Source organism: Talaromyces marneffei, chromosome 7 (genome assembly GCF_009556855.1).
Source record: "Talaromyces marneffei chromosome 7, complete sequence".
Classification (NCBI taxonomy): Eukaryota; Fungi; Ascomycota; class Eurotiomycetes; order Eurotiales; family Trichocomaceae; genus Talaromyces; species Talaromyces marneffei.
The window spans coordinates 258,813-279,132 of record NC_072354.1 but is presented as its reverse complement, the minus strand read 5'-3'; the positions used below and the strand labels follow the sequence as shown (position 1 = coordinate 279,132).

General features: G+C 45.3%; 9 protein-coding genes across 9 annotated transcripts; 4 read left to right on the top strand and 5 right to left on the bottom strand.

The window, feature by feature from the left end:
- Positions 1–2,730: 2,730 nt before the first annotated feature.
- Positions 2,731–4,049, top strand: EYB26_008745 (uncharacterized protein; the record flags this gene model as incomplete). Its single annotated transcript, XM_054267996.1, has 2 exons — positions 2,731–3,018; positions 3,087–4,049. The coding sequence occupies 2 exons, from the start codon at positions 2,731–2,733 to the stop codon at positions 4,047–4,049; spliced, it is 1,251 nt and encodes a 416-aa protein (XP_054123971.1).
- A 121-nt stretch (positions 4,050–4,170) lies between these two features.
- EYB26_008744 (uncharacterized protein) lies at positions 4,171–6,249 on the bottom strand (the record flags this gene model as incomplete). The annotated part of the gene is made up of 2 exons (XM_054267995.1): positions 5,526–5,586; positions 5,660–6,249. The coding sequence occupies 2 exons, from the start codon at positions 6,247–6,249 to the stop codon at positions 5,526–5,528; spliced, it is 651 nt and encodes a 216-aa protein (XP_054123970.1).
- A 542-nt stretch (positions 6,250–6,791) lies between these two features.
- EYB26_008743 (uncharacterized protein) lies at positions 6,792–7,319 on the bottom strand (the record flags this gene model as incomplete). The annotated part of the gene is made up of 3 exons (XM_054267994.1): positions 6,792–6,913; positions 6,964–7,152; positions 7,205–7,319. The coding sequence occupies 3 exons, from the start codon at positions 7,317–7,319 to the stop codon at positions 6,792–6,794; spliced, it is 426 nt and encodes a 141-aa protein (XP_054123969.1).
- Positions 7,320–7,971: 652 nt separating this feature from the next.
- EYB26_008742 (uncharacterized protein) lies at positions 7,972–9,201 on the top strand (the record flags this gene model as incomplete). The annotated part of the gene is made up of 3 exons (XM_054267993.1): positions 7,972–7,987; positions 8,051–8,339; positions 8,403–9,201. 3 exons carry the CDS (start codon positions 7,972–7,974, stop codon positions 9,199–9,201), a joined length of 1,104 nt encoding a protein of 367 aa, XP_054123968.1.
- A 220-nt stretch (positions 9,202–9,421) lies between these two features.
- Positions 9,422–11,078, top strand: EYB26_008741 (uncharacterized protein; the record flags this gene model as incomplete). The annotated part of the gene is made up of 4 exons (XM_054267992.1): positions 9,422–9,900; positions 9,948–10,416; positions 10,477–10,756; positions 10,825–11,078. The coding sequence occupies 4 exons, from the start codon at positions 9,422–9,424 to the stop codon at positions 11,076–11,078; spliced, it is 1,482 nt and encodes a 493-aa protein (XP_054123967.1).
- A 160-nt stretch (positions 11,079–11,238) lies between these two features.
- EYB26_008740 (uncharacterized protein) lies at positions 11,239–12,371 on the bottom strand (the record flags this gene model as incomplete). The annotated part of the gene is made up of 3 exons (XM_054267991.1): positions 11,239–11,840; positions 11,913–12,224; positions 12,281–12,371. 3 exons carry the CDS (start codon positions 12,369–12,371, stop codon positions 11,239–11,241), a joined length of 1,005 nt encoding a protein of 334 aa, XP_054123966.1.
- Positions 12,372–12,973: 602 nt separating this feature from the next.
- On the bottom strand, positions 12,974–13,328 carry EYB26_008739 (uncharacterized protein; the record flags this gene model as incomplete). The annotated part of the gene is made up of 3 exons (XM_054267990.1): positions 12,974–13,038; positions 13,109–13,241; positions 13,308–13,328. 3 exons carry the CDS (start codon positions 13,326–13,328, stop codon positions 12,974–12,976), a joined length of 219 nt encoding a protein of 72 aa, XP_054123965.1.
- Positions 13,329–13,624: 296 nt separating this feature from the next.
- On the bottom strand, positions 13,625–14,667 carry EYB26_008738 (uncharacterized protein; the record flags this gene model as incomplete). Its single annotated transcript, XM_054267989.1, has 5 exons — positions 13,625–13,778; positions 13,832–14,052; positions 14,143–14,397; positions 14,454–14,511; positions 14,576–14,667. 5 exons carry the CDS (start codon positions 14,665–14,667, stop codon positions 13,625–13,627), a joined length of 780 nt encoding a protein of 259 aa, XP_054123964.1.
- Positions 14,668–16,898: 2,231 nt separating this feature from the next.
- Positions 16,899–19,592, top strand: EYB26_008737 (uncharacterized protein; the record flags this gene model as incomplete). The annotated part of the gene is made up of 5 exons (XM_054267988.1): positions 16,899–17,102; positions 17,304–17,347; positions 17,706–17,739; positions 17,788–18,096; positions 18,153–19,592. The coding sequence occupies 5 exons, from the start codon at positions 16,899–16,901 to the stop codon at positions 19,590–19,592; spliced, it is 2,031 nt and encodes a 676-aa protein (XP_054123963.1).
- Between the last annotated feature and the right edge of the window lie 728 nt (positions 19,593–20,320).

Genomic DNA, 20,320 nt, shown 5'->3' with positions numbered 1-20,320 from the left:
CCATTGCACGAGCCTAACGCGTCATCTTTTCTTGTAACGGCCGACTCCCACTTACACCTCGTCCAAAGAGCACTCTAATTCAAGTGGAATGATACGAATAATGAAGCAGACGACAAGAATACCGACAAAGGGGACGATGTCAAATATAAGTTTGTGCGCAAACTTCGACACTGAGCGAATCCCCATCAAGATTCTAGTTGCCGATCTGGCGACTCGTGGTAAAGACATATTTCGAATGATCTATAGAGATTATTTACCACAAACACTAGAAATCCGTTAGTGTTGCTCGTATTGCCTCGGAATGCGTCCACAGAAGATACACATGTTTCATGACTTTGATACTAATATTGAATATATGAGCTAACATAAAGACTATTACAGAATCTATGAAAATACTAGACCGTTTGGTTTGAATCAGACATATCACCTCAGAGGTTGCTAACAACATGAACTTCAACACTTGTCTTCCTGACTCGGGAGATGATGTTATTTTCAAAACACGACATAATACCGATTCTTGACTCGCAAATTATAGCAACACCGTGCGCAAACAATATTATGGCTAAATCAATTCCAAGAATGCCCAGGTGACATCATCTCCAAGGGTGGATGTTAGTACTGAAGTCTAATAGATATAGTTATATACCCACCCGCCGGACAGATGACCGTACATGTAGAACATATTTGTGAACCAGGTCGAAACGCCGCCTAGGCGGATCATATCAGAAGACTCGATTATCAACCGTCTAGCCTGTTCGATGAATACCCCATTCGTGGATACGTTTGTATCTCCAATATGTAACTTCCACCAAAAGCCAGCCTTGTGTATTAAACATGAAATGATTTTGCGAGTCATCTCATATCTACTAACCGACCTTGATCGGCTACCGGCGCGATTGATAGTAACTTACTGTAGTAAACTCTGTATGACTACGAGTTATCCGACACATGAAAATTTGTTAACAAGTTAGGGCATGCAGGTCATGTGCCCCAACAGCGAAAAAAACGCCAACCTTGGAAAGCTGCGGGGGAAACACTCGGCCTACCACGGCAGACAGAGTTAACAGACTCTTCGCACAAACCACCTGTGGCGGTCAAAGCCAGTACGTAGTTCATTCACACTGTTCACTAAAAGCTTTCAGGTGACTCATTTCCCCTTAGGGAGTGTGTATGTATTGTCAAATCCGCGATCGGAGATTTGGCGCAAAACATCGTAGATTTAAGATTCAATAAATATGCAGATGATCCAAGAGGATCGCATCATCTGATCGCGAAAAAAAGAAATTAGGGTTAACCCCGCAAAGTTGAAAACCCGGCGATCGCCACTTGAGGGTCTTTCATTCGTCGAGCCTTGTTCATACCGTACGGGTGTAGTATGTACTAGTTACTACTACGGAACATGAAATACATAAAAACATTCCGCTAATCCTCGGCATACTACATACGTACGTAGTAGTAAGTGCCTAGGTAATAGTGTTGGCGCGCAAGCAAGGGTTAGCGACTACTGGATGGCATGGCCAGGACACATACCTCTTGCTCTCAAAGTATTCAGACCGTTGGCCGGAAGAACAGTCGGACTACGTACTAGAGTAGAGCGATCGAGAGAAACAAAAAAAAAAAAAAAAAGAGAAGCGTGATGTATCCAGGCTCGTAGACAGTCAAGGTTCTTGTCCTTTAGGCCGGGGAGAACTCCACACAGTCCGCTGGGATATTGGCCGAGGCCCTTTTGGTCCGTCGATCGGACATGGTTCAATGACACCGCCACAGTAGCACAAGACACTTGAAGTACACCGCTAGTCACGAAGCATTGAATCAATCGAGTAACTACGTACCTTCCGATACTCTCTGTAGGACCGTACTCCTTCTCCTTCTCCTCCTTATCTTCACTCCTGCCGATTCCTATTTCCAACAGTCCTAGACTTCCGTAGACTACGAGCACAGCCAGTTTCATTCCGTCTCACCATCCCTTAGCGAGAAGCCCCACCGTTCCCTAAGGACCAACCAATTTCAACTCCTTCAAAGCTTAACCACGCCTAGCCTCTAGACTCTATTCTGCCCGTTCGGACTAGCATCCTGATACAGGGATTGCGGCTAGCGCTCTCCCTTGATTGGCCAGCTGTATGCGCCGGGGGTAGCTCGCCTCTCGTATGATCGTATCCAACTTGGCATCCGTTTCGTCCTGTCGACTGTGTTGGGCCGAAAACAGGATAAGTGTGTGTGAGCTGTCGCCGTCTGCTGTGTACGCCGAGCCTCTGGGGCAGATCCACCAAGGCTAAGGACAGAATAAGCTACGGACCAGCAAATCTGGCTGCCTGTACCGTAACTAGCTACGTATCTCTGTAAGTTCGGAGCGCGGCGGAAGTCATTTCATAATCTAATTCCCGGCTTATGGATACAATACAAGCTTGGGCTTTGCGTTGGTTGCTCTTGCTCAGCTTTGCTTTTCTTCACAAAGTTTAAAGGGCGACTGACTCCTTTGAGAGGAGTTTGCAAGGAATGATTTGAAATCTCGCCATTTTTTGTCTTTCCTTTTTACAATTTCGACACCTACGAGGACCGCACTGCAATTACGAGTGGGATTGGGATTGATAGATTCATGGCCACACGACCGCACACCATCCTTTTATCCTAGCCTGCTTGTTTCATCCACACAGACACTCTCCTTTGCCTAAAAATAAAAAAAAAAAAAAAAAAAAAAAAAAAAAAAGCAAGCAAACGACAATGACCATAATGACCGATATATACGAAGTCAGCATATTCGATTCGTCCGACGACGACATCAGCCTGGCCGCTGCCGAAGAAGTCGGACTCTTATCACAGTACAAACAGCAAAAGTCACCGTCGTCGCTGTCGTCGCCGACGACGTCGCATCGACGAACATCCTCTATAGACCAATTCGTGTGGTACACGAAACGGACGGTTCGCGAGACTCTGTCGGATCTGGATTTTATACACAATGCGCTCAGTATTGCGTTACTCGCGGTGCTGTGGCATGTGTTTTCCTTAGCTATCTCTATTGTACGCACACTCGTCTCCCTCCCTGTCCAGACAATTGCCGAAGAAATACTGATCTTAGTTGGCGATAGTACAATAAATGGATGTTCTCCGGCGACAGCATCTCCTTCCCCTTCCCCCTCTTCATGACCAGCCTCCATCAAGTCGTCCAATTCGCCCTCTCCGCTCTGTTTCTGTACCTCATCCCCTCCCTCCGACCGCAACGAATGAGTCTCCCGCCCTCCGCAGTCCTCCCAGGCGCCGATCCACAGCGCGGCATGTCCCTCAAACGATTATATCTGATTCATTTGATCCCCGGCGGCGTCGCGACAGCCCTCGACATGGGACTGGGCAACATGAGCCTTCGATTCTCATCGCTAACGTTCATGACGGCCTGCAAATCCTCAACCCTCGTCTTTATTCTGCTGTTCGCATTCCTATTCGGCCTCGAAAAGCCCTCCGTGAGACTAGCATTGATAATCGCCGTAATGACAGTAGGCGAAGTAATGATGGTCCTGGGCGAAGTCACCTTCAGTCTCCCTGGATTCGCGCTCGTGACCGGCTCCGCATTTTTCTCCGGTTTTCGATGGGCGCTTTCCCAGCTTTTGATTTTGAAGCATCCCGCGACATCGAACCCCGTGTCGATGTTGTTCCATCTCAGTCCCGTTGTGTTTGTGACGTTGATTGGGATATCGATTTCCGTCGAGGATCCGCAGGAGATTATCGACGCCTTGTACGCATTGAGTGAAGCGTGCGGAAGCACATCGACCGCTATTTCGCTCCTCCTGCTCCCCGGATGCCTGGCGTTTTGTATGGTATTGTCGCAATTCGCGCTTTTGCAGCGGTCGTCCGTCGTCACCCTCAGCGTTTGCGGAATCCTCAAGGAGGTGGTGATCATTGGCGTGGCGGGCGTGGTGTTTGGCGACCAGTTGACGTCCATTAATATATGTGGCGTTGTGGCTATTATGGCCAGCGTGGTGGCATATAATTATATGAAGATTACGTCCTCGAGAAGGGGGGTGAGAGAGAAGTATGATAGTGAGAAGTATTCATGATCTAAAACAAAATAATGAAATATATATATATCCAACGGACCTATGTACCCTTCAATGTTTCATACGCACACAAAGAGTAGCGATATAAAATCAAAATCAATAATAATATACATCTAAATAATCAGATCAAAGGCCGATCAACGAAGAAACCGTGCCTCTCCTTAAAATACTCCAACCACATCACATTCTCGGCTATGGTCTGATGCCACGGATCATCATCGTCAAAGACAAACCTCCGTCCTTGGTCTTGAATCTCTTTGTCGCTGGGAATCCGGCCCTCCGTCGCAATCACCGTGTTGATATACGTCGCAAGCTGAGTCTCGAAGCAGTCGTACCACGATCCTTCGCCCGTCGCTGGGTAGGAGTATTGGTTGATATACGGTTTTGATTTTTCTTCTTCTTCCCCTTTATCGACGGCATCGTTGTCGTCATCATTGCCATTGCCATTGTCATGGCTGCTGACTTTGGCCGTTTGCTTCTTGGATTGTAAAGCAATCGAACCCGTAAACGGCGCAACCGTGTTCCGCTCCTGATGGATCAGAAACGGCGGTATCCCATTTTCGACGAGTCTCGAGATATGTGGCTCAAACCCCCATCCGCCAACCCACTCCGCCATCGACGCGCCTGCCCTGAAGTGAGCAGCCAAATGATCGATACGCGCCTGCCAGGTTGTGAGCACCTTGTCGCAGAACCCGCAGCGAGAGCGCACTAATTCGGGTGTATGTTTCCATTTCTCCATGGACGGAATCAAGCGGCAGCCGTGCACCAGGCGCAAGTGCTGGCGGAGATGGTCTTTGCGGTAGTATGTGCGTTCAGACTCGGGGCGGCCGTCGCAGGCCAGGTAGCGGTGCGTGTGGAGGTGCTCTTCCGTCGGCGAAGACGTGTTGCAATATGCGCATTTGGGCTCGTCTTCATTGTCTTCGTGGCTCACAGCTCCAAAGGGGGAGCACATCCACGATTCAAGCGCTAAATGAAGCGATTTCTCATGCCGCGACCAGTCGTATTTCGTCTTGAAACTATCTGTGCAAAACGTGCACTGAAAGGTTTTGGGGACGTTGTTGCTTCTCAGGCTATTGATGTTCAGCCCCCGCGACAGCGGGTTTGTGCGTCTTTTGCGTGCCCGCCGACGATATTCGGGTTTCGACTCTGAGCGACCTGACTGGGCAGAGGTGCCTGAGTGGTCGGACCAGGTTATTGAACCCGGCATGTCAGAGTCCAGGGACGAGGTTGATGGATCCCTGTGATACCCGTTTATCGACGACCGTGTAGACGCAGAATCATCTGCGCGGGAGGCTGAACGAGTGCTCGTCTGCGATTTATTTGGTACAGTGGTAATAGAAACCAGAGGGGAATGGGTTAATGCTTTTGCGATGTCGCTGAACGATGCCGCTTCGTGTTCAGGTGGTGAGTTTTCCCACCGTTCCAAGGGATCCATGTCGCCTAGGGGTGTGTTGGGTGTGTTGTAGATGATATCTCTCACTGCGGGTGTCGATGGTCGTTCCATCGTCGCTGCTCCTGTCGCATTTGCAGAAAAGTCCTGCGATAATGTGCCCAATTGCTGAGAATGAGAGTAGCCAAAAGTATCCGCCCGCCGTTTTGTGTGGCTGAACCAATTCAATATCTGCTCCGAAGACAGATTTGTGCGTCGTTGCAGTCGGTGGATTTGCTGCATTGTCGGCTTCGTTGCGTCGCCGTGTTGAGCTTTCCAGTCCTTGAGCGCGCGGAGGCTCTGTTTGGTCATTCGAGATGGTTTGTCGTCCATGTATGGCAGATTATTGTTCATGGCGAGCTCATCGGACCCCGACGTCGACGCGGGGATTGCATCAAATATTCCCGCATTATTATTCATCCCTTGGATAGCCAACGTCAGATTACTAACGTGTGGATTGTGATGCGACGACAAAAATGCTTCCTGGAACATCGATCCCTCATGCGTGACGCTACTCTGACTACTCGTCGGCGACGAGATGCCGTTCAACGACAACTGCAGATTTGACCAGTCCGTGGCCGCGTCGTCGGAAGTCGAGGTCAGCGCGTCGAGGTAGCACGATGTCGTGGAGATGTCGTGGAGATTGTTTGGATTGTATGCGCCATTGTTGTTGTTGTTGTTGTCGTCGTTGTTGGCGTAGTAGATTGCGTGCAGAGTTTCCATGTCTGTTGAGGCGTCGGGGCCAAACATGAAGGGATCGTTGTCTTCCATTTTAATGTCGCGAATATTTTTTTTTTTGGATTTTCAACGCATACAGGTCGTGACGATCTTATGTAGTCTTTGTTCTTTGTTCTTTGTTCTCGGTCTTTGTCAGTTGTCCGTGATTAACTACTGGATCCTTCCAACTTGCTCAATGATCAATCACATGATATCCAACAGTAGGAAGAATCTCAACAACAATTCTTCTTGTGTAGTATACGACACGATAGAAAATATCTACGTGTAGATTCTTCAGATAATCTGATTACCAAGCGAACTGCGAACTGATATCATCGTGCACATGTGGTGACATTGACTGATCTACATAAGGGCGCGGTCCCACTGTACGGCGGACTAAATGCGGAATTCGTTACAAAATTAAAAAAATACAAAATCTTAAAACGCGTACATGCTTCATACGAGATTTTAGTAATAATAACATATTGCCAAACTGCGGGTAATAATTTCCACGCAATAATATTCAATTTGGGTATCTAGTAACAATAGTAACAAAATAATGGAAAGTCGTCAAATGAAGCAATCTCTTGAGGCGATCAGGCTCTGTTCTCAGATCTGTATCCAGTACCAGTCATAATCCTTCTGAGTTGATCAACTAGCTGCATGTCCTTAGACTGAATTGTGACTCTGTGTGCGTGTATAGCAGCGAGATTGGTCACTATATATAATTAGTATTGCCGATATATAGTACAAAGTGAGAAGACATACTTTCAAATTCTTTGACAAGAAATGCCTCAGCAGCCTCTTGTAGAGCTAGAATCGCGGATTTCTGCCATCTCATATCTTTTTCTAAAGTGACTTGATGCGCAATTTCTCGCACAAGTCGTTGGAATGGTAGTTTGGGTATGATCAAATCGGTTGACTTTTGGTATCTTCTGATTTCGCGCAAAGCGGTCGCTAATAATGATATCAGTAAATTGAAGTAATCAAATGAAGCAATCAAACGTACTACCCCATTTGTAGCGACGACGACGACGGGGTGGGGGAGGAGGAAGAACTCGTTTTCCAGCTCCAGGGAGGGTTTTCCTAGGACCTTTGCCTTGGGCGATTTTTCTAGCCGGCATTTTGGTTCTAGCCATTTTGAATGAATGAAGCGATCTATTGTAGTGATCAGTTAAGTTCTCATTGTAACGATATCAGTAAATAACTTACTTCGGTTGATTGGATCGAAAATTTGAAGATCAGTGAAAGTTCGAAGATTGGTGAGAGATGAGTTGAGCGATGAAGCGATCTATTGTCGCGATCAGTTAATCTCAAGTTCTGATATTAGACTCGTAGCTTTAGCTTACCACTAACCTTGGGTGAATTGAGGTAAAGAATAAGAAGTGAAAAGGGTAGGAGATTTGAGAGTAAAGTGAGATTGAGATGGGAGATAAAGAGTGAAGGATAAAGTGAAGTAAAGCTAGAGTGAGAGATTAGTTGATTGAAAGAGAAGTGAGTTGAAAGTAAACTTACCTTGGCTTCAAAGTGAGGTGATATTAGAATAAACAAAGAAGTAGTAAGATTGGTTTACTAAGAGAAATATATGAGAAGGGTATCACGCAGTTTCGTTTGTCTTTCTATTTGTCTTTCCTAATCGGGACAATTGTTTATATCAAAAATTTTCACTTACTAGCGTGATCTTATTTCTAAAATATCCTTCAAGATTACTCTTCTCTTTATCTAATTACTCTCTTGACATCTCTCCTCTTACCTATCTCCTCCCACATATCAACAATGGAGTCTCCCAATGGTTAGTAGCTAGAAGCCTCTCTTTCTTTTGAATCGTTCATGCTAATGAGGCCATCAAATGAAGCAACCCCACGCCTACGAGGCCCTACACCAGGCACCACAACCGGTCGGAAGCGAAAAGCAGATAATGAGCTCTCTGACAACACGCATACTGTTCGTGGGCGCCAACGAAAGCAAGCCCTCGAGGCGAAAGGAGCTCTTTATGCACAACTTGATCGTGAGAAGCGCAATGACAATCAAGCGATCAATCGAGCCAAAAAGAGGCTTGTCGATTCTACAGGATATCAACAAGCCACGCCTGCTGATCAACGAGCCATGAAAAAGAAGCTTGAAGATGATGTTCTACGCGAACGGTATAATCTCTATTCCATTAATGAGTCGATATATTGAGGCAATCACTAATAATAATTATTTAGATATCAAAACAATCGAGGCGCTCAATGGTTTACGGAACACCATGGCTACGAATTAGATCCTTCCAATGACTGGGAAGATGTCATGGACAAGGATGATACAACTGGTGATCGTGATGACCTTGAAAATTCTCCTAAAGCAGTCTCCGAAAATCGAGCTTTGAAGGAAATGGCCGTCGCGAATTCAATGCATCCTGATCATCTAATCGCTATGGTCTCTAAACTCAAGCCGATCTTTTTATCGCTTCTCAAGAAATACATTCCCAGCTATATGCATCAAAATGTGTTTCGTGGTTTGCATAGTGGACAACCCGTTGTCAAAAAGAGAGGAGTCAAGCCAGTCTTATTCATTCGTTATCGCTACCGAGATCGCTTCAATGAGGCGATCGAAAATCATACCAGTCAAGCCTATATCGAGTTTGGAGATAAGAATGGGGCTATGATATTTCGTTTCTGGCGAGAATTTTGGTTCATTGTTGCTCGAGAGGCTTTGAAAAAGGAAGAAAAGACTAGAACAAAAGTCCCCGATCTTCCTCCTCATAAATACTATTCATCCCAGCAAATCTCTATGTTCAAAGCATTTGTCGCAGCTGATTCTCGCAACTGGTATGATCTCCCTGGCCCAGCGGATTGGTGGCTGGACTCGTACGATTTTGGAAAACATGGATGGGATATTGATATTGGCAAAGTTTCCGGCTACAAATTAGCTTATGAGTATTTCAATGAATACTCTGCGGTCAATATTCCAAAGAAGTTCGAACAAATGAGATGGGATCCTGCCGAATTCTATCTAGCAGTCTGAGATGATTGCTTCAAATGATTGCTTCATTTTCATTTTCAAATACTCTACTCCTGTTACTTAGTTTTATTGATGGCTTTAACTTAATTAGGTTAGTATTTTCAGTTCTAACTAATACTATGTATAAGAGTGCCTAAGTCATGTGACCAGTAAGATATTTCTAACTTTTTAATCCCTCCGAGATTTTTAATTCTTAATAAATCTTTCAAATCAGTTTGCCACCATGCCTGCAGGACGACCACCAAGTGATATTGATCAATATAAAGAAGAGATATCCTCCAGCTTTTTGAATGGCCAGAGCGCATCCAATATTACTAAAATACTGTCTGATAAATATCAGATTACTGTTCATTCTCAAACAATTCGAAGGCGGCTTCAACAATGGGGTGTCTCACGTACGAATCACGAATCCAAAGAACTAGAGGATAAGATCAAAGAACTATATTTCCAACATGGTTTACGTGACCGTCAAATCATCCATGCCCTAGAAAAGAATGGTATAAAAATATCCCAGTCCACCCTTACAACAATTCGGCGTAGGCTTGGGCTTCACCGTCGGGTTGTCAACCCAGAAGATATTCAAAATATAAATGATCTTGTCAGGGCGGAAGTTCAGAAACAACTCAACAGTGGGCGTATTGAAGGCTATGGGCGAGGCCCTCTCTACCGATTCTTTCGACTTAAGGGTTATAATATAGCCCGGTAAGTCTTTATTGCAATATATAAAGTATTTTCTAACAGTTAAATAGCGATCGACTATATAGTATAGTTCAGGAACTTGATCCGGATGGGGTCAAGCGTCGAAAGAGTGATGTCTACCGGCGACGAGGGGAGTATGTAGTTCCTGGCCCAAATTATATCTGGTCTATGGATGGCTATGATAAATTATCCTTCTGGGGTATACAAATATATGCTGCGATCGATGCTTTCTCTCGATATATCACTTGGTGCTATGTTGGTATCAGCAATCGCACTCAAATCAGTGTACTGCGACAGTTTCTTGAAGTGCTTCAGGAAACAAAAATCCAGCCTCGCTATATACGCTCTGATAAAGGGGGCGAAACAGTTCTAGTTGCAGCCGCACATTATCTACTGCTAAAAGAGCAGTATGAGAATCTCTTTCTTCAAGACTGTTATTTATATAGTACAAGCACATCAAATCAGCGAATAGAAGCTTGGTGGTCACAGCTTACAAAAAGCCTTCTCTTTATTTTTCGGGTAAGGCCTAAATAATCCAATTGCTACATAAGATCGCTTCATTATTAACATTCATTATAGGATTATTTCCTGAAACTCAGCAATGATGGATATTTCAAGAAAAATAGCCTTGCAGATCGAATTGCGATATTAGCAATATATATGCCTATGGCTCGTGAAGAGATTGCTTCTTATATTAACGTATGGAATACGCATGGAATCAGAAAGCAGTCTCATCGCATTAATAGTATCAATGGCCAACCCAACGTTTTATATCATCTGTCAGAAGACGGTATACAGGATTATGGATCAAAGCCTGATCAAGTGGTATTGCAAACATTGCTTGATGAGCATAATTTTGGTAAACTATTTCCACTCCTCTCTACAAAGCAATATCCGATTCCTTGGAACTAATCTAACAATTTGTAGAACTTGATGAATATCTGCCGCTAGATACTTTGAATTGGTGTCAACAAAAGTTGCAGTCTCAGGGTTTTGAAAGGATTAAGCTTGAAGACCTAAATGAACATGGAGAACGTACGCATTTCATTGCATATTTGTATCTCCGGGATCAAATTAATCTACACATCGCAATACAATCAGAGCCCCAGCTCAGGGGAGTGCGAGAAGCCAACCCAAGAGGAGCTACATTTGCAACAGGATTTACAGGACGTTGCTACTGATTTAACAAATCAACCATGGTTCTCAAGGTAGTGGGCATGTATATATAGAAAATAAAGCAATCAAATGAAGCGATCTTCAAAGAACAGAGAGTAAAATATAGAACATAAAATCTAAGGGATTTCTTTTAACAAAAGAGTCTAAACACCTTATAAAATAGAATCAAAGGAAATGTTTCTTAGGGAACAACTTGCCATGCCGTCTCCGAGTGTTGGATGCTGGTCCATCCTGAGCCAATAATAGACTGGATTCCTCGGCAGCCACTGCTAACAGATCGGATTGCTCTGCTGGCTCTTTTAATAGACTGGCATCCTCGACAGGTACTGCCAATAGATTAGCTTCTTCCTCTAGCTCACACTTAACTTTCAATCCATTATCCAGACTCTCCGCTAGACTCGACTTCTTCTTCGCCCGTCTCACGACGTCCTTTAAAAGACGGAACGCCTCACCAAGTGCTTCATCATTATTATCAGATATTGCTTCATCATCACTAGAGATACTGATTACCTCATGGCTAGTTTGAGTATGTGCAATTCCAAACGGTTCCTTCTCTTTCTTAATGATGGGATCGGCTTTCTTCTCTTTCTTAATGGTGATACTGGCGCTACCATTATGTTGTGTTTGGGTCTTCTTCTTTGGCTTAGACACTGGGAATGAGGTAGCTGATGAAGCACGTCTTCTTTTCAATGCATCAGATTGAGGATAAAAATCGACTGGGGGGAAGGCACGGTTGGTGGTGTCGGTAGAATAGTCGATGTCATCATCTGGGATTTGATCACTGATATTGATTATACGCTTATAATCATCTTATGATTCACTGTCGCTTGGTGATTCACCGTTGCTTTCTAATTCGGGATATTTCCCAAAACAAATATGCAATTTGTATTGCGGATTAGGATTTTCTCGGAGCTTCTTCTTATCGACTTCTAGATTTAGAAGCAGATTCTCGAATCCTTCTTGAAGTACCGTATCCGATAAAAATTCAGCCATTCTCTCGTTTGCTGTTGATGCAAGTCGAGGAGTATACTGGGCCTTGGATTTAAGTAGTTGTTGTAGCTCCCGACATGAGGGTTCGAGATTCTTGATCAATTCAGCGGGGGTGCGGATATCGAAGACTTCGTATTGAGCTAATAAGATGCTATAGTTCGCTAAACTGAAGTATTAGTAAACAAGATGATTATCTATTATCTCACTGCCAACATACCGACTTTTGTCCATTTACCATTGAACCAGGGGGATCCATCGTTCTTGGGCTTATAAAGAGCAATCGATAGATTATAATGTCCCTCTGCCATAGTCTTCTTTTCTGCTGATAGAACTGAGGATCCAATGTTGTTCCGTCCAGGTAAAAACTTCTTCCCAATCACTATAGCTTTCTACCGGAGTTCTCTGCTTTGAGAAACAGACTCTTTGAATGTAGTGGTAGTTTGAGGCTGTTTCTCTTTATCCCTTTTGTTAGGGTTTTCTTGACCGCACCAAGGACATGCTAACATAGACACGCACTCAGTTGCATGCACAAAAGCAGGCTTTTGGCTGCACATAGGCGTGAGCCATGCTTTAAGTAGACTCATTGGTAATGTCTGTTGATCTAGAGAAAGAAAAAGATATATGAGAGAAATGGTGTATATATATCCATGAAAAATAATTTTTATCATTAATGTTTTATTTAGTCCACTTCGTGGACGCTAAGAGAATTTATCAACAAAATTACTTCTTAATTGGATCGCTTCATTAAATTATCCACTTCGTTCAGATGTATATATATATTGATTGCTTCATTGGATCGCTTCATTAAAGGATCCACTTGGTATTCAGATATAGATACATATTGCCTCATTAGATCGCTTCATTAGATCGCTTCATTAGATCGCTTCATTAGATCGCTTCATTAGGCTGCCTACTTTCTCAAGATGACTTCACCGTTATTTGCATCATAGTAGTCACTGATTTCTAGGTCCATAGCTAGTGGCAGAACATCGGTGTCCGTGTCAATGTCAAAACGTTTGAATATTGAGGAATGAATGATGCTCACCCTTGTCAGACTTCCACGTTGGAGCTTCCACGTTGTCGCTCTGGTAGATTTCGATGACTCCTTGGTAGCCAAGTTGACCGCCAATATGTAAAGTGGTATTTTTGAGCCATCGGTACTTCTCACTAGGAAGAACCTTCTCATTCCAAGAACAAAAAGTCAACAATTATTCGTAGTCGTTTACATCAAGAGCATTTCTTACCCTTTTTATATGCCAGAACATCTTCTGGACTATAGTTCCTAGGTCTGATGTTCGGTAGCGTTCTTTTCTTCATGCTCTCCCTCCACAAAGGGCTTAAGCAAAACTGTACCATAACTACACCTCGCTTGTCGACTCGAAATGAAGGTTTTTTCTGACTCGCGCTTAGCTGCGCCGCAACAAATTATGGACTATAGACTGGGTGGTGGCACAATCACCTAAGCGTTGGGGATGAATCTTCTATAAAAAATTTGAGTTGAGACTGAATATACTTGGATTCAGCCAGTCCTCTGTAAAGGAGAATTGCTTAGGATATATTGTTAGAAAGTCACTTTAGCTACTTTTAACCGGCCTAAACTGGCTTGACTTATAGAGATTGGGAACTTATTTTCAGCCTTAGTTCTGACGGCTTGTTTGCTGATGAGTCCTGTCACGTTTTCGATAATAGGATGAAACAGTTCCTCCAAGTCCTCGCTGCAAAAATTAAATGTCAGCAAGCCTTCTCTTGAATTATTGGGTAGAATTACCTTTGCAAGATGACTTCACCGTCATTTGTATCATAGTAGTCACTGGTTTCTAGGTTCATAGCCAGTGGCAGAACCTCAGTGTCCGTGTCAATGTCAAAACGTCGTTTCAAGCTTTCGAACTCATTCATCAACCTCATTGCATCGTCGTCGTTCCCAGCCGCCAGATTCCATTGGAATCTATATGCAAACGAGGCAAACCATACGAACGATAGAGACCCGCTCTAAGATATAAATATCTCCCATCCCCCACAGCTCTCTTCTTCTCTTCTTCCTTCTTACAACTACTCTTCCACCGTCGAGAATCTGCCCACCTGCTGCCGCTGCTGCCACCACCACCCGTCGCCGTCGTCGTTGCCGCCAGCATGCCCGCCATGCTCGCCATCGTCAAATCCGTCGCTGCGGCCATGCCCGGCTTCGTCGCCGGCGCCGTTCCCGTCCTCAAGAACGTCCTGGAGTTCTTGACTCTCGTCAAGGACATTCTCGACGTCGTCAAAGGACATTCTCGACGTCGTCAAAGACATCATCGGCATCGTCAAGACCATCAGGGGCCAACAACCCCAATGGGGCTATCAAGTAAGTTCTCTGCCCCTGATTCCATGCCTTCCACAACTCATATACTAACTCTGTTTAGATTTCTCAAAGCTCCAGTCTCTACCGAGAGCTCTTTTGTCTCAGTGGTCCTTTCTGCTCGTTTCAAGTCAGTATAGCCTCTGCAACAACTTCTATGCAATAATATATACTGACATTACTTTAGGTTCAGTTTCTGGTTCATTTTGGGGGAGATGCGGGACGAGAGGGAGGATTGAAGGGTCTTGCTTTGGGGGTTTTAGAATCATGGTCGTTCCTTTTTCTTATAAAGAATCATATCTCTGTTCTTTTCTTTCCGCTCCATGATTTCCTGCTTTCTGGGGTCAAGTAGATTTGCAACGCTTACTTAGTAAATGTATTCGTAATAGGTTGTGTTCAAGTCACGGGATACTTGTATAATAAAGCATATAATGAAGCGATTTGATGAAGCGATATGATGAATACGATAAGGATAATGGCGGTGAATAAAGCGGTGAGTATAAACCAATTAGAATCCATGTGTGGCGATTTGTGAATATTACAGATTGTTACGGCTCATACAAACCTAATTTGCGGCAGAATCAAAAATCGAATTTTGTAACGAATTCCGCATTTAGTCCGCCGTACACTGCCTCCGGCCCCTCACCAATCTGATTCACGGCGCACGCGGAGTGTTTTTCTCCATAGGAATAGCCTGAATCAACTACTCGAAAGGGGATGTGATTAGGGCTTAGGGACGATGCTGTGACGGTTTGACATGATGTACGGAGCATGCAATAGGTTGACGGCGCCGAGCTTGTTCAAAACCCCTGATGCCTCTTTGAGATTCTGTGACTACGTGTACTGTAGTACACATGCCGTGATATGACAAGGGCACTGGGCTGTGGCCGTACTCGCATTGAAAGCTATATCGGGACAAGCAACGCGCCTTGAATGGAAATGGAGTCTTGACTGAAGACTGAAGCGTACTATCTTGAGAATTCGATTGCTCTGTTCCAACAGAGACCTCGGAAGGTTGCTCATACTGGAGCAGAGAACCACCTAGTCGCAAACTCTTTCCAAGCCTTGGTTGACTTTCTACAACACTAGGTGCTTACCTCGAGCCACTCGTAGACTGATAGCCATTCTTCAACCCGTGGTCGCGTAAAGACAGCCCTGAGTTCATGCCTTGATGCCTTGTCGCCTGATAGGCTCCCCGCCGCAACTCTGCAAAGGGATGATTGTACTGCAATGCAGTCTCGATCAGCGTGAGCACTAGAATATAACTATATAGCAGTAGCTCGCTTGCTACCCAACTATATCTGCTTGATTCTCTAACTACATTGACGCACATAAGCGTAGTCCATTCAGTGAGTGATTATTCGCGGCTTGAGCGGCATATCTGACCCATGAAGTTGATAAAGTTGGGGGTTTCTGGAGTCTTGCATACAATATTCGTTTCCATGCATGCCGTTCTATCCTAGTGAATAGTTTTGCATGGATTTGCCTCCTCATCAAACAGGAAGAAATCATTTGACATGACGAGTCGGACGCTTACTAAGGAAACAACCTAAGACAGCATCTCACTCAGAATTGATATGTTCGCATCTCGATGTGGAAGTGCTGTCCTCTTGACTCTGTCTTTGGGTAGCAAGTTTTCGCTACTATGTACTCCGTACGCCCTCGCTAGACTAAGAAGCTCTAGAGCATCTCAGACGACATGGATGGATCATAGAAAATGATGCAGGGAAAATAGAGCGCTGTTTTATTGGTGATACGCGGGTCCGCAACGGGCCGGTGGTCCACTCCCTCCTACCACGATATGAAGCATGAACTTATCAACTCAGCTGGATTGAGAGGAACCGCCATGTACGTACCTACTACTACCTACCTCTACGGAGGAGATGTTTGACATATTGACTTAACTTGTCAGCCTCATCATAATCCCTTTTCGATTATTTCTACTTGACCTGCTCGGCCTGGCCCTCGATCAATGCCAATGTTGAAGAAACCAGCCAAGCAAACGGCTTGAGAATCACACACCAATGATCACGGCGATCTGGAGACCTAGAATTGGTCCATGCCCACATCCAACCAATTGACGCTCCGCTAGTCTTGTTGGGCTGTGAAATCAGCCTCTTGTTCGATTTTAGTCACCCTCCTTCACAGTTGAGTGTGCATGGTTTACTTCTGAATCGCGATGGGTGGTGGCATTTTCCCGGTTATGGACGTGGGATGGAACTATGAACATCATACTCCCAACGGCATCATTGTAGGATTTTGATTTGACGGGACGTACGTAGTATGAGGCATCTCATATGAAGGATAAACTTCGCAGCGCTCGAGATCAGCCGTGAGAAGCATCCGTTTCTAAGCAGGTCCGTTCAGCTGCGACGACTGGACAAGCCCGACTGACTAGTGAATACGAAGGGGGAAATAACTGACTCGAGAGTTGAAACCGGTCAATTCGTAACAGCCTAGCCAGAAATCCAAGGGCGGCTCTTTGGGGGGGTGTGCCACTATGACAGAACCCGGGCAGTCCCTAGCAGCGCCTACGACCATCCGTGGATTAGCGTGGTGTGTCGCCGTACTGGCCGTCTACTACGCACGATCAAGAGTAAATACACACGATACGTTCACATACGACGGTGAGCATTTCCCGCATACTATTCTTGTACTCCATAGCCAGGGAGGTGGTATGGTAAATACGGCTAAAGCAGCTAGTGTATGCTCACTGCGCCTTCCTCGTTTCTGGCTGGTCCGGCGGTCTCTCAGTGCCTTCCGTATGGCTGCTTCACTTTTCATCCCACTCTCTCCTCTCACACCTCCCATCCCAATTCTCAGTCGGTCTTTGCATTCAATTTTCAGTGTTCACTTTCCTCGTTCTCCAGTACCGTGCGCTACTAACCACCGTTGTCTAGGCTAGGTCTCGCACGCAACCCTCGGACTGTCTGTCCTGGTTGTCTACTCGTAAGTTAGTACGTTGGGAGGGAGCCCAACTGGTGTGTCCAGCGCCTACGACTACTCCGTACGGAGTACTACATACGTACAGTCGATTCTGGGCATTGTCTAGAACATTTGATAACCCAAACTTAACCCGATCGAGCATAGACCGCCAGACCTGAAATCATTAGGAGTGCACCCCCAAACATCCTCCCGTTACCCGCCATACGGTGGGCAGTCTGATCACATAGTCCCATCCGTCCGTCTCCTGTTCTGTTCTGTTTCTCCTGTTCTCCTTCTCGCCCTCTTCGATATTCCATCAACTAGTTAAGACCCCTCTTATACATCGTCATACTTTATACTCCATTTTTTTTTATCAAAACAGAACCAGGCAGACCAGAAACCCGTTCATTTACACTGTGAGATTCCAACTAACCCGGTGTAGACTCTCATGCTAACAGCATCAGCAACACCCCCACCGCTACTACCACCACGAACGCTTGAGATCGACAAATATGGCCGTCTCTATTGCTGATGACGACCTCTTTACTAGAGCCGTCTCTGGCTATCGGGACGCCTTTTGGGACCGCAATCAACATCTTTCCGAAGCCGAACGAAATATTGCATGGACCCAACGACTCAGCCAGTTTATGACAGACGGAAACGCCTCGACTTCAAAAACCTCACCTGGACCGTCTCCGGATATTTTGGGAAAACGCACTCGACAAACACCACGGACAGTAGCTGAAGCTTCTTCTGTGAAGCGACGTGCACCCGTATGTTTCGATTCGTCCCCTTTGTTCCTGGCCCCTGGTGACCTGACATTTGGCAGAGTGCGGAATCTACCAGTCCAAAGCGAGCCGTCAAGACCGTCGCAACTTCGTCCGTCCCATCGATGGTCCGCTCACAAAGTCAACAAATTCCAACACCTCCCAGACCGATTGAAACACGCAGGCAATCGACCGAGTCCTCTCTGTACAGGCACAGCAACGTAAATGTATTCGAGTACTCGCCATCCGAATACACACAGTGTTTGGAAGATGTCAATCAAGGTACCCCAATTCTGCCCATTTCTGATATGCAGCAGCAGCAACAGCAGCTATTTCAACACGCTCAACAACCATACCTAGCGTTGACTCAGATGCAAGCCACTGAGATGAGCCGTAGTACTACGACAGATTCTATATCCGGAGGTCTAGACATGTTCCGATTCGAGTCCTCTACAGGAGCGATGGAACATGTCCCAGACCTCAGTCTTGATTTTGTCCTACCATCCGCTGTGGATGTAGGGTTTTCTGTTTCTCCTTCTGCCAATTGTAACATGTCTCATGTTGCAATTGGGTCGTCTGATTCTCTTTTATTTTCTTCTTCTGCTCCTGTTTCTTTTTTGCCTCCACCTTCATCTGCATCTTTGGAGATGAAGGCTTCTTTTTCCACCGAGAGCAACGCCTCGGGAGTGTCTATGACACCGCAGTCCAAGACTGCACGGCGAATTCTGAACACTGAACAAGTTCAAAATACCCGTCTGATTGCACCCAAGGTGCCGTCTACTAAAAATAATGTTGTCAAAAAGGACAATCACCGGATGATTCGGATTTCATCTGAAGATGGCACTTCAAAAGAAGTCGCAGCCATCCCCAAGGCATCTTTTCAACGGCCTCCTCGGCCCAAGACGTATTGTCATTTGTGTAGTGATCAACCCGAGGGGTTTCACGGTGAACATGAACTGCGTCGTCATATTGAGCGTGTTCATTCGGTTGTTCGCAAAGTCTGGGTTTGCGTCGATATCTCCCCCGACAAGACCTTTCTTGCCAACTGCAAGGCTTGCCGAAATGGCAAGCGGTACGGCGCAAACTACAACGCAGCTGCACACCTCCGACGCACGCATTTCAATCCCTGTCAACGTGGTCGCGGCGGTCGTGGCAAGGACAGTGAAAAGCGTGGCGGTAAGGGTGGTGGAAATCTTCCGCCAATGGATGTATTGAAGCATTGGATGGAGCAAAGGGAGGAAGTTGTTCTTGAGAATGCTCCATATATCGACGAGCCCGCTGACACTGCCACTGCCACTCTCACTGCGGCCATGGTTCCCACGACAAAAACGGAATATCACGAAGAAATCCCGACAACAGCGACAGAATTCGACACAGCCATTTTTACATGGGATCCCGCTACCGTAGCCATGGGCAATGAGTACATGAATTATTACATGAATAACAGTACTCAGCCGTTGGTCGTCGGCGAAGATCCGTATCTTGTACAGACGGCTGTATAGTAGTTTTTTTCTCCTTCTGGTACATACTTTTATTACTGTTTGGTTGTTGGCTACTTTGTTTAATACTTGGTTTGTTGTTATTATTTTTTAGGTTGTTTCTATCAGCGCGGTGGTTTCTTCTTTTTGTCTGTTTTGTTTTGTTATAGTGATGACATGATGTGACGATACTTGCTTCAACTGCCCAGCTTTGATTTTTTTACTCGGTTGATCTTTTCGTTTCTTTTCGTATACTGCCGAGTTACTATTGATAGTAATCTGAACAAAACATGCGGTTATTTTAATCTTTTATGACTCAATTTTTTGGCTAAGCGGAGTTTTTATTAAGTGGCTACTGGTCCTGTGCATCTAAGATGTTCAGCTGAGTCGTACAGTGTGTAGCGACCGGGAGGAGACTGGAGTAAGTCGGGATAGTCACCGACTTTTCACCCGTGGACCAGCAGCAGTACGACTCTGCATAATCTACTCCCTAACTATGCAAGGTAACCGAACGATCCGATTTCTAATCTTGTTGTTCCTCAAAGATAAGTTTGTGGCGTTAAGTATGCGATCTATTCATAGACATTTACATAGCCTAGAGGGCAGTTTCATCTGTACTCCGTAAGAACCACCACTTGTTCCGAGGCAACCAAATTAGTTAAGTTACCTACATTCAATGGACGTACATACTACTCTCGTGCCAACTTAGACCGACTTAGTACGGTAGTTAGTTGCAGTGTTGCACCGCCCAA